The sequence below is a fragment of the Arachis stenosperma genome, chromosome 8 (assembly GCF_014773155.1).
Source record: "Arachis stenosperma cultivar V10309 chromosome 8, arast.V10309.gnm1.PFL2, whole genome shotgun sequence".
Lineage (NCBI taxonomy): Eukaryota > Viridiplantae > Streptophyta > Magnoliopsida > Fabales > Fabaceae > Arachis > Arachis stenosperma.
In genome coordinates, this window is record NC_080384.1 from 19,799,203 (window position 1) to 19,810,203 (window position 11,001).

Genomic DNA, 11,001 nt, shown 5'->3' on the forward strand with positions numbered 1-11,001 from the left:
TATTTTTTTTTAATATTTTTGTTTTTATTATTAGAAATTTGTCAAACACATTAAAATATATAAAAAATTTTTTTTATTAAAATAATGACGCTCAAACCAATACTTAAATCAGACTGATTGAGAGTTTGATTTACTAATTTTTTAGTCGAACCGGCTAATTCGATCGAGTTTTTACAACATTGTAAGGACCTACTTGAAAATGATGTATTATATATAATATTACATGAAAAATAAAAATTTGATTAATTTTTGTCTATATTTTGTGAACAAAAATATTTTCCGAGATGAGAAGAAAAGTAGGTGATGAGTTTTCGAGGGAGACGATGATGACAAGGCAAAGCCACGTGTTTATATTGACAGACCTATCTGGTCCTCCCTTATTCCAATTTTGTAGATCTGCTACTCTAATCCCTCCCACTCTCCAACCCCAAACCCCAATTCTATGCTAACTCTTTCATATGGGAACTGCTTCATCTATGCTTACTCAGTATGATATCGAAGAAGTGCAGGAACACTGCGACCATTTATGTGGGTCCCTCCTCCTTCCTTATCTATTCACTCTTCCATTAAGATCTGACTTGTTTTTTCGTACTCTTAGTTTCGCAGCAGGAGATAGTGTCCTTGTACCAAAGGTTTTGTCAGCTTGATCGCAACGCTAAGGGTTTCATCTCTTCCGATGAGTTCCTCTCCGTCCCTGAGTTCGCCATGAATCCACTTTCTCAGGTGCACCATGCAGCTTTTTTCCAAAATTACTAACTTCCTTTTTATGTTATGCTTTCATGGATTCTGTGCTTTCTTTGCAGCGGTTACTGAAGATGGTGGATGGTATAAATTTCAAGGACTTTGTGGCATTCTTATCTGCTTTTAGCGCTAAAGCTACTGCACAACATAAAATTGAACGTATGTGTATCTATCTTTTTGTAAATGTAATTCCAAAATTGTTATTGCAATTGAACATGCTCCCTTCAAGTTATATTCCTTTGGATTCTTATGTTTACTGAGTTATATAAAAAATAGAAAAACACTATTCATAGCTCAAACATTCTTGACACATGTATAAAAATACGATTTTTACCAATTACTTGTGTATTTAAATTGTTTTTTAATTAACAAAATAAAGAGAAGAAAATACGGATGTCAAATCGGTGGTTATTATAAAAGGTGTAGATATAGTGGGATTGAAATAAATAATCAATAAAAATGTGGTTGATGGGTACCTGGCTACCGGCAAGGTGCTAGTGTTACAGAGAAGTTCTAACTTGTGTCCTTAGAAGTAGTTTTAATCAGAAGATGTAGAGTAGGTGAAAAATGCTGAATTTTTCTCAATTTATATGCAAGCATAATATAGTTTGTTTAGTTGTTATGGTTCCATTGGTTCATAGCTCACTCTCAAAGAACTTCAGGTCTGCCATTTGTTTGAATCGAATGGCGGCACCTAGGTTTACTTGTCCATGGCATTGTGTGGTTTGCTTTTAGTGGGGGTACTTAGGTTTACTTGTTTGTCTATGTTGCAGTTATTTTCAAAGTATATGATTCGGACCGTAATGGGAAGGTGTCTTTCAATGATATACTGGAAGTCCTAAAAGATTTGTCTGGTTCATTCATGTCTGATGAACAGAGAGAGGTATCACCAAAGACTATACATGTCCCAATTTTAATTTCATATCGCTATTCTAAATGAGTGATTTGGTTTTGGTCTCTGTTCTTTGATTTGCAGCGAGTTTTGAGCCAAGTTCTCAAAGAAGCCGGATACACAAAAGACTCCTCTTTGACATTGGACGACTTCATTAAGGTTTGTAAGTTTTGTAATATTCTTTTCTGGACATGGTTTATTAGAGATGGTTTAATGGTCATTAGCTGATGGAACTACAGAATCAAGTAGAAAAAAAGAATGATGCCTTCGGAGAGGGATTTTCTTCTTATGTGAAAGCATTTCAAAAAATCAACTTTTCTTGTGCCTTCTTAATTGAGAAATTTGGCCTGATTGCAAATATCTTAGATGAGATAACAAATGTGTTGAAATATGTTGGGAGACAGTGTTGCAAATATCTTAGATGTGAGGGATGCTTTATATATATATATAAAGGGGTATATGAAAGGGCTAGTTTGTTTGGCACAAACCATACAAATAAATAAGGGAAAGAATAAGGATAGAAGACTTATAGTTTAGTCGTACACTAAAATGTAAAATCTGTTAGGGTCATCAAGAACTTGTCTGTTAGAAGACTCCACTTTTAGCCTCTTCCGTTCCTTTCTATTTCTGGATATTGTTTAATTCTTGTTTCCCATCTGTCACAGGTTCTTGGCCAATCCGAACTAAAAATGGATGTTGAAATCCCTGTCGATTGAAAATGGCTTGCTGTATTCTTCACTGTTCTTGAAAGAAAAAAATTGTAATCTGTATTCTGTATTCATGAGATTCGTGTAATATAGCTCTTGTGGAAATGGAATTTGCACAAATACTGTTATCTCCTTGGGGTTCTTGACTTCTTGTATCATAGTTCTCTTAGGCCAAGTTAAGTTACTAACTCAGGACAGACATACAGAGATTCTTAGAGGCAGGCAACTGTCTTTGTATTTTTTGTCCCGAGACACTTGTTAAGACAACCTTAGAGCCACTAGTTGATTTCAGGTTTATAGTTTAATTTATTTAATTTTTCATTTCCCTTGAAATCTTTTCAACAATTTTCAGTTTCCTGAATTCAAATTTGAGGCAACATTTGCTACTTGAAGCTTCCAACTTTTGATGATTTATATGGTTTCTTTCTCAGTTCTCACTGCATATTTAAATTCTTCTTACTGTGCCTTTTTCAGCAGTCAGAAATTATCTCTTCAGCACAAGCTAAAAGCAGCTTCATTGAATGTTAGAATTGTAAGATTAATGTTCTTTTCTAGGCTCATTATATGTCTTCTTGTTGGTAGGGCTTGTATTCATTATAAGAATAAATAAAGAACATGCATATTGTTATTGTTAGTGGTTTCTGTGATTAACTTGTTACTAACAGTTCCCATAACTAATTAATATGTTACACTAATCTCTATGGAAAAAGATCCACTGAAATGAGAAAAATTGTAAACTGACAAAGTAAAGAGTTAATTATCATTGAATTTGTAATTTTTATCATGTGTGAGTTTCACTACCTTGATTTAAAGGTGATTAAGCTCTCATTTTATCGGCTTTTTCACTTTAGAAGAATTTGATCCAATCTCTATATTTTGTCGTTTTAGCTTATTCAAATTTTGAATGTCAAACTATAAATAGTACTTCATATATTGCAACTAAGATCAATTAGTAGTGGCAAGAATTTAATCAAGCATGGTTATTGCTCACTAGTTTTCTCCACTCAGGTCCTTTTGAAGCAACATAAGAATATAAAATCTAGGTAAATGTAACTACAAAATCTCTATTATTGTTTCCAAATGTACTATGAACTATTGCTTATAGGTGAATATCTTGTATTTGCTGATATTCTTGCCGATCTCACGAATGGCACCAATTGCTGCAAGCATTGTAACAATGAAGCATGTGAAATTCAAAAGTTGGAGTGCACACCACTTCGGTGAAGCTACTTTTATGTTCCTCTGAGCAATGTGCATTTGTATGGGAAAAAACACAATGAGTGGCCAAAACCCAATTGCTCCAAGTAGGGCAAGAAATTCGTGGAAGAAGGGCATGGCCATGGCAATTATTGTCCCAATTATAACGAATAGTGTCCTCCAAACTAACCTAAACATGTTCAACCTGAATTTGAAGATCCACAATTTTGTTGGGTGTTCTTTGTTTATGAAATCTGAATGTGGCCACATTATGTTAGCACCCATCTCAACTATGCGGAAAAATGGTTGAGCCATTACCTGTCATACAAGGTAGATTTCGAAAACATTAGACATAATGCTGCTTATACAATTCAGAAATAAATATTATTGGAATAATTTTGAAAAAGACAGATTCTGTCAAGAAAAATGTTACGGGACCATTAGAATTTATTGCTTTTAATCGTCATTTAGCCATCAACTCAATTTCTTTAGTCTAATTCTTTTAGTTAGGGGTGCACATGGGGCCGGGTGAAGTCGGGTTCGCGTTGACCCGAACCCGACCCTAAATAATAACCGGGTCTATTTATGAGACCCTTACCCGACCCTAGACCCGATGAAATCGTGTTACTTTCGGGCCACACTAAAGCCGGGTCTAGACCGGGTGAAGCCCGGGTCTTGATCAACTTTATCACGACATCACCAAAAGTTGGATTCTACATCTCTTAAACCTTTAAATTTTGGAAAATAATTATTCCATAACATCACAACATTCACATAATAACACAAGAATCAACCCTTCTTCAAAATTAAAGCATAACCACAATCAATACTAATATTGTCTAATAACACCAAATATTTAAATCAATACAAATAACATAATGTTATGCATTCTAAACATAAAACATTAACTTATAGTCTTATAATGACTAATAACACAAAATATTAATGTTTACAATACTTAAATTTCACATAAGAATAGTCATAATCCATCACTAATAACAAAAAATATTAATTGTGTATGATGACCGGGCCACCGGGCCGAGTTCGGGTGACCCGAGCTATGGCCCGGACCCGACCCGGAATAATGACCGGGTCTATTTTTGAGACCCTTACCCGACCCTAAACCCGGTGAAATCACACCAAATTAGCCCCTAAAGTGTTCGGGGCCGGGCCGGGCCGGGCCATGTGCACCCCTACTTTTAGTCTAGTAATCTAACAATATACTTTATTCCATACTTTTAAACATTAATGGCTAACAGATGTCCAAAAATAATAAATTCTGATGGTCCTTAGCGTTCCTCTTCTGTCAATTAATAGTAATTTTGAAATAATAGGAATGATATCAAACCTGATATGCTCCCACAATGTGAATGATAATGCAAACATTACCAAGAGCAACCAACCAAAAGGGATCATAGAATCCAAAGCCAGTGAGGATGTTGCCTGGTGTGTGATCCCCAAAAGCAGCATAGCCAAGTCCACCACATGCAAGGAACAATACTGTCATCATACTGATCCCTACAACATTTGCCTTCTTCATTTGTTGGTTCTCCGGTGGATCTGATTTCAATGTGTCCTAAATTAAACACCAAGAAAAGATCAACCAAATGAATTAATACCGTTAGTAGTTAGTACCGGTTTGTTTATAATCTGTGTCAATTTTCTGTATAAGACAAAATAAGTACAAATAACATACCATTATGTCATAAACAACAGTGGCAAAAGAACAAGCAAGTGCAATGTTTCCCATAGCACTAAAGACCCTCCAAATTTTATCTGCTTCAGTTAGACCTGGTCCAACTTTGACACCAGTTAAACTAGTTGGTTGTCCTTTTCCTGCTCATAGACAAAATGTCTTTTAAGTAATTACACATTCTTTTCATCAACTATCAAGATATAATTTTACAAAGAAAATTGCTTTTGAAACAAAGATGTTGCTAACAATGTGAAAATTTTAGGGTAGGTTTTAGGTTGCGTTTTTATTTTCAGCATTTTCGTTTTTATTTTTTATTTTTTTATTCATAAAATTTTAAAATTAAAAAATACTAAAGATAAAAATAGAAAATAAAATTGGTTCACATTTTTTAAAAAATTCTTAGGGTATTATTTTGATACTCAAAATATTCATGACATTACTTTAATTCTCATTTTCTTTATAAAAAAAGATTCTATAAATAATCTTAGTATTAGAATGATACTTTCGGATGATCTCTGAGTGGTCACTTTACCTCAATATGTCTATTTTTCATTACTGTTTTTAGGCGTAAATCCCGTTTAAATACCAAAAAAAAGGTTTAATTATTCGATAGACCCCTATAATTTTACCGAATTTTCAATGAGGTCCTTATACTTTTTTTTTTCTTTTCAATTAGATCCTTATACTATACAGATTTTGTAAGTAAGTCCTTATCGTAACAAAAACATTGAAATTAACAGAAAATTCTGTTAAACTATATAGAATATTTAGTAAAGTGTTAGACATATTTAGTCTGTTTAAATTTCATAGTTTTTGTCACGGTAGGGACTTAATTACAAAATCTGATATGGTATAGGGTCATAGGGACTCAATTGAAAAAAAAGTGCAGAGACTTAATTGAAAATTCAGTGAAACTATAGAGACCGACAAAATAATTATACGAGAAAAAATGTTCTACAACTCCTTTAATTTATTGATTAATTTAAGATTTTACTCTTAACTTTTTAGTTTGGTGGAAGATTCTTGTAAACAAATTACATTTTCTAGAAACATATATGTATTTTGAAATTAATGTCGGAAAGCTTATGAAAAAATATAGGTACAAGTAATAACCTGAGATTATGGCTGCTAGGGAAAGTCCACTTCCAATAAATGCATAACCAAAAGAGGTAATAGCAGCAAGAGTTGAGAGCCATGTCAATTTGTGGAAGTTTGGAATTTGGGACAAGAAAATTTGCCCAATCCCAAAACCAATCATGTAGGGATTATTTGAAAACTTGCAATAAGCATCGTGGCCTTTTTCATGGAAGCAAATTGCTTTCTTTATAGCCCTGTCACATGCACACACTTATATAAATAAATAATAAATGGATTATTGTTATTAATTATTAATGTATAGATAATTAGATATAGATGTTATTATTAGTTTGTGAATTGTTGTAACTTACACCAAGCTTGTTGAAGTAGTGATTACATAACCCACTGTAACACCAGCCAGCTTCCCATATAGGATCAATCCGCAAAACACATGCATTTTCCCACCTATTTATCAATTTGTAAAATATGAATTTAATATGCCATTTAATAATTGGTTTGCATTTTATGAGTTATCAAATTGTATATAAAAGCAATTATTTTCACATTTGTTACTTAAATTATCATTAAAAAGGAATTGACTAGATAATATTTGAAAAAAAAAAAAACAAGTATTGTTATGTGAACAATCTTTATTATAGTACAACCAAGGGTTAACAAATTTTATATAAGAATAAATGATCAAAGAGTATACCTTTAATGTAAATATGTAAACTTTCAAAGCCTTAGTTAAACTTAAACAATGGTTGTACAAAAAGAATTGTTCATACAGTATTATTATTAAAAAAATAATTATATTTGGATTTACTTTTCAAATAAGTCTTTCTCTTTTTAATTTTTTGACATTTTAGAAAAAAGTAATTTACTAAAACCTTTTAAAATTTGTACATTTTTTAAAAAGATACATATTGTTATTTTTAAATAATAATTTTCTTTTTTAAATTACATCTAAATACTCTTAAAATGTTATAAATTAATTGTCCTTTCTGATCTCTGACAATTTATTCGAAAAATAAAATAGTCTTTTATAATTTGAAAATTCTTACTTGATTATCAAGTATTTAAATAATTAGTTTAAATGGTCATTGAGACATCAACAAATCATTATTTACAAGGTCCGTTTAGACCAATTATTTGAATAGTTGAGAACTAACTAGACTAATTATTTGAATGGTTAAGAATTTTTGAATTGTGGAATATCGTTTTATCTTTCGGATAAATAATTAAGAGTAAACAACAAAGAGTAAAGATAAAATAGGTCACTAATTTTTTATTTCAAAGACAAATAAGTCTTTTGATTAATTAAAAATACAAAAACGTTTCTTATTTTTTAAAATACGGAATATTTAAGTCCCATTGGGTGATCAATTTATCTTTATATATTTTGGATAGAAAAATTTAAATGTTCCGTATTTTAAAAAATCAAGAACATTGTTATATTTTTAATTAGTTAGAAATGTATGTGTATTTGAATTAAAAAGTTAAAGATCTATTTATCTTTTTTCAATATTAAAGACCAAAGAAAGTATCTAAGCAATTTTATAAAAGTATTTCTCTTGCTCCCCAGCTTTGAAAAAAGATACCTAAATATGAGTTGACGGCTTGCATATAAGTGTAGTTCCTCTTGCCAGTAACAGGGTCAGGGTATCTGTAACAATCAGCTATGAAATTGTAAGTGAGAATGGAGATGCATGAAAATGCAACCATGATGCCAATGCCTGCTATCCATCCAAGTTGGGCCATGGCCCATGCAAGAGCCAACACTCCTGCCCCAACCACAACTGTTATTATGTGTGTTGTTGCCGTCACCACATTCCCTGCAGGCAACGCTTCACATTAACGACGTGAATAGTCATAAATAAATATAGATATAATTATATGTCTGTTTAAAATCTTTATTCTTTATACAATTAGTATATCAATATTAAATTTATTATTTTTATATAAAATTAATAATTAAAAAATATTAAATAATAATTTAATTAAATATATTAAATTGTGATATTGTGATTCTCCACCAAATAAATTACGTTATGTAACTAAGAAAGTTTGTTGTGTCAACTTTCTATAATGTATGCCTAATTCTCTATTGCTTTGTGTCTTTTCATATTATTGGATAAATGGTATGCCAAATCATGTGCCAAAATCAATGTATGTTTCGTATGCTTTACTTATTTGTCATTTCTATTTTTAATAAGGATAATAAAAAATCAAAGGAGAAATCATAAAAGTTGGAATATATTTTGTCATTCATATCTTTCTTATATCGTGTTTTGGTCATGTTTTAGTCCTATTGTTGATTTAGTTGTTCAAATAAGATTAAACAAAAAAAAGATAAACAATCAATTATAATCAAAGGTACGGTTAAAATGGATACATGATAAAAAAAAAAAAACATGAGAAGATTTAAATCCTATGTTAGGAAAATTCTTAATATAGTCTTAAATTTTCGTCAAAGTAAATATAAAATTAATTTTTATTTATAGATTCATATTTTTATTAGGCAAATATGTGTTTTAATAATTAGCAAAGTTCAGGTACCTAGTGCACTGTTCTTTCTGATTTTCTTATGAGGAATTGTTATACAGGTTAACAAGATATACTCCATATGACAAGCAAAATTGTTTTAGAAATAAGAATTAAAATAGTTTTACACATGCATGTAATTACGTAACATCATATCAACAAAAATAACTACTTTTTATATTGACTGCGTGAATAGCCATATAAAAAAGGATGTAATTGTACAATTGTGTAAAATGCTTTACATTGTCAGTATACCAAAATTAAATTCTAAAACTAAAAAAAATTCAAATATAATATGCTTTGATAAAATAGTTTTTTTTCTTAAAAATAACAATGTTTTTTCTGATTTTCTTATGAGGAATTGTTATACAGGTTAACAAGATACTCCATAAATAAAAATTTAATTTTGATGCACATCAGTGTAAAGTAATTTTATATGTGTATTCAATTATGTAAAGTCACATTAGTAAAAATAACTACATTTTATATTGACCGCGTGAATAGTCATATAAAAGAAAAGATGTGATTGCACGACTGTATAAAATGCTTTATACTGTTAGTGCATCAAAATTAAACTCTAAAATAAAAAAAATATTTATATATAATATATTTTGATAAAATATTTTTTCTATCTTTTTCTTATTAAAAATAGCAATGTTTTTTCAATTATTTTACATGTTAAAAATTAGTAACATGTATAGAATACACACTGAAATATAAAATATATATTAAAAATATTTAAAATAATATATATCATTGATTTTTTTGTATACATATACTATTTAATTTTTTTGTGATATTAAATGCATTAAAGTTCTTATATTGTTTAAGAAATAGAAAATTGATAGGCATGCACGATATGGAAGGTTCTATTTCCATTCAAAACGATTACATGATTGGTTACCTTAAACTTAAGAGTAGTATGATTTAAACGTAAGAACTAAGAACTAATGCATATTATTCAAATCCCTCAACGCGAAACCGTTTTCTTAAAATTTAATAATACAATTAGCATAAAATATTATTTTTCCATTAAATGTTAGAGAAAAAAAGAAAGCAAGTAAAGGATCGAATTTTCTTCGAAATTTGCATGAGGATCGGAGACATGGTGAAGAAGATAACTGAAAGAAAATAAAGAGAAAAGAAAAAGAAAGAAGAGTAATTAATTAGAAGAGAAAGAGATTGCAAACCGGTTCTTTTGGATCTGCCATCATCATCGACTTCGACACTTTTGTGTGTGGCGGGAACAACGTTAGACGCTGCTTCAATGTCCATCTAGAATCAGATCTTGTTCCTGTTCGTGTGATCTGAATTGAATTGAATTGAATTGAATACGCGCTAATTGGTTGTGTTCTTGAAACACAAAAGTGATATGAGGAGGAAGTTATTTAAGTTACTGTGTGAAGAGTTAGGAACCTTTTTTTAGAATGAAAGTAGGATCTCTGATCTGTTGAGTCTTCGCTGAAACAAGAAAGTGTTCCTTGATTTTTGCTTATGAATTTGAATGCATGAGAATCTCTAGAATACTAACATGACTAACAATCATTATCTCTTTGTTATATTATGCCAATAATAGATACAATTTTATTTTCATATACCTCGCTATTAAATAAAAATAATTATTTTTTATATGGATAAAGTATTAATTTAGTTTTTAATGATTGGGTCAAATTTTATTTGAATTTTAAAAAATTTCAAACCAATTTAATATTATTCTCTTATTAAATTATTTTACTTGAATAATTAATGATTAATTATTCTATATTAGTGATCATTGGTGTGTCAATTTTATCTACGTATTGAAACCAAAAATTATTTTTAATATGGAGATGAAAATGGTGTTTTAGTTGAATATTGATATTTGTAGTATATTATAGTATTATGGAAGTGCAAAAAAGTGTCCAACATGCATTCTGCATATTGCCAGAATGATGACACGTGTTTAACACGTACCTGCATGTTGCCAAAATGATGACACGTATCCAACGTGCACCTTTCATGTTGCCAGAACAATGACATGTGTCCAACACATACTCTACGTATTGACTCTCTACCTATAAAATTTACTCATTTGTAATTATACCAAATAATTCTATTTTTAACAAAAACACCAATATTTTTTGCATATAAAAAAAATTAACATATTA

At 30.2% G+C, this 11,001-nt stretch overlaps 2 protein-coding genes across 2 annotated transcripts; one reads left to right on the forward strand and one right to left on the reverse strand.

The window, feature by feature from the left end:
• The first annotated feature begins 301 nt into the window (after positions 1-301).
• On the forward strand, positions 302-2,645 carry LOC130943771 (uncharacterized). The gene is made up of 6 exons (XM_057871788.1): positions 302-528; positions 599-723; positions 804-900; positions 1,515-1,624; positions 1,718-1,792; positions 2,299-2,645. Exons 1-6 carry the CDS (start codon positions 459-461, stop codon positions 2,347-2,349), a joined length of 528 nt encoding a protein of 175 aa, XP_057727771.1. The 5' UTR covers positions 302-458; the 3' UTR covers positions 2,350-2,645.
• Positions 2,646-3,262: 617 nt separating this feature from the next.
• LOC130946468 (amino acid permease 8-like) lies at positions 3,263-10,376 on the reverse strand. Its single transcript, XM_057875225.1, has 8 exons — positions 10,271-10,376; positions 10,045-10,161; positions 7,912-8,145; positions 6,682-6,775; positions 6,347-6,564; positions 5,234-5,373; positions 4,886-5,113; positions 3,263-3,855 (listed from the first exon to the last, which is right to left on the reverse strand). Exons 2-8 carry the CDS (start codon positions 10,127-10,129, stop codon positions 3,433-3,435), a joined length of 1,422 nt encoding a protein of 473 aa, XP_057731208.1. The 5' UTR covers positions 10,130-10,161; positions 10,271-10,376; the 3' UTR covers positions 3,263-3,432.
• Positions 10,377-11,001: the final 625 nt, after the last annotated feature.

What these genes read in the sequence shown, in the direction of transcription:
- LOC130943771 (XM_057871788.1), top strand. Translation starts at nt 459, where the DNA reads ATGGGAACTGCTTCATCTATGCTTACTCAGTATGATATCGAAGAAGTG. An exon ending in CCATGAATCCACTTTCTCAG is followed by an intron (nt 724 to 803) that starts GTGCACCATGCA and finishes CTTTCTTTGCAG; the next exon opens with CGGTTACTGAAGATGGTGGA. An exon ending in TGTCTGATGAACAGAGAGAG is followed by an intron (nt 1,625 to 1,717) that starts GTATCACCAAAG and finishes TTTGATTTGCAG; the next exon opens with CGAGTTTTGAGCCAAGTTCT.
- LOC130946468 (XM_057875225.1), bottom strand. Translation starts at nt 10,129, where the DNA reads ATGGACATTGAAGCAGCGTCTAACGTTGTTCCCGCCACACACAAAAGT. An exon ending in ACTACTTCAACAAGCTTGGT is followed by an intron (nt 6,565 to 6,681) that starts GTAAGTTACAAC and finishes TGCATGTGACAG; the next exon opens with GGCTATAAAGAAAGCAATTT. An exon ending in ACATTGTGGGAGCATATCAG is followed by an intron (nt 3,856 to 4,885) that starts GTTTGATATCAT and finishes CTTGTATGACAG; the next exon opens with GTAATGGCTCAACCATTTTT.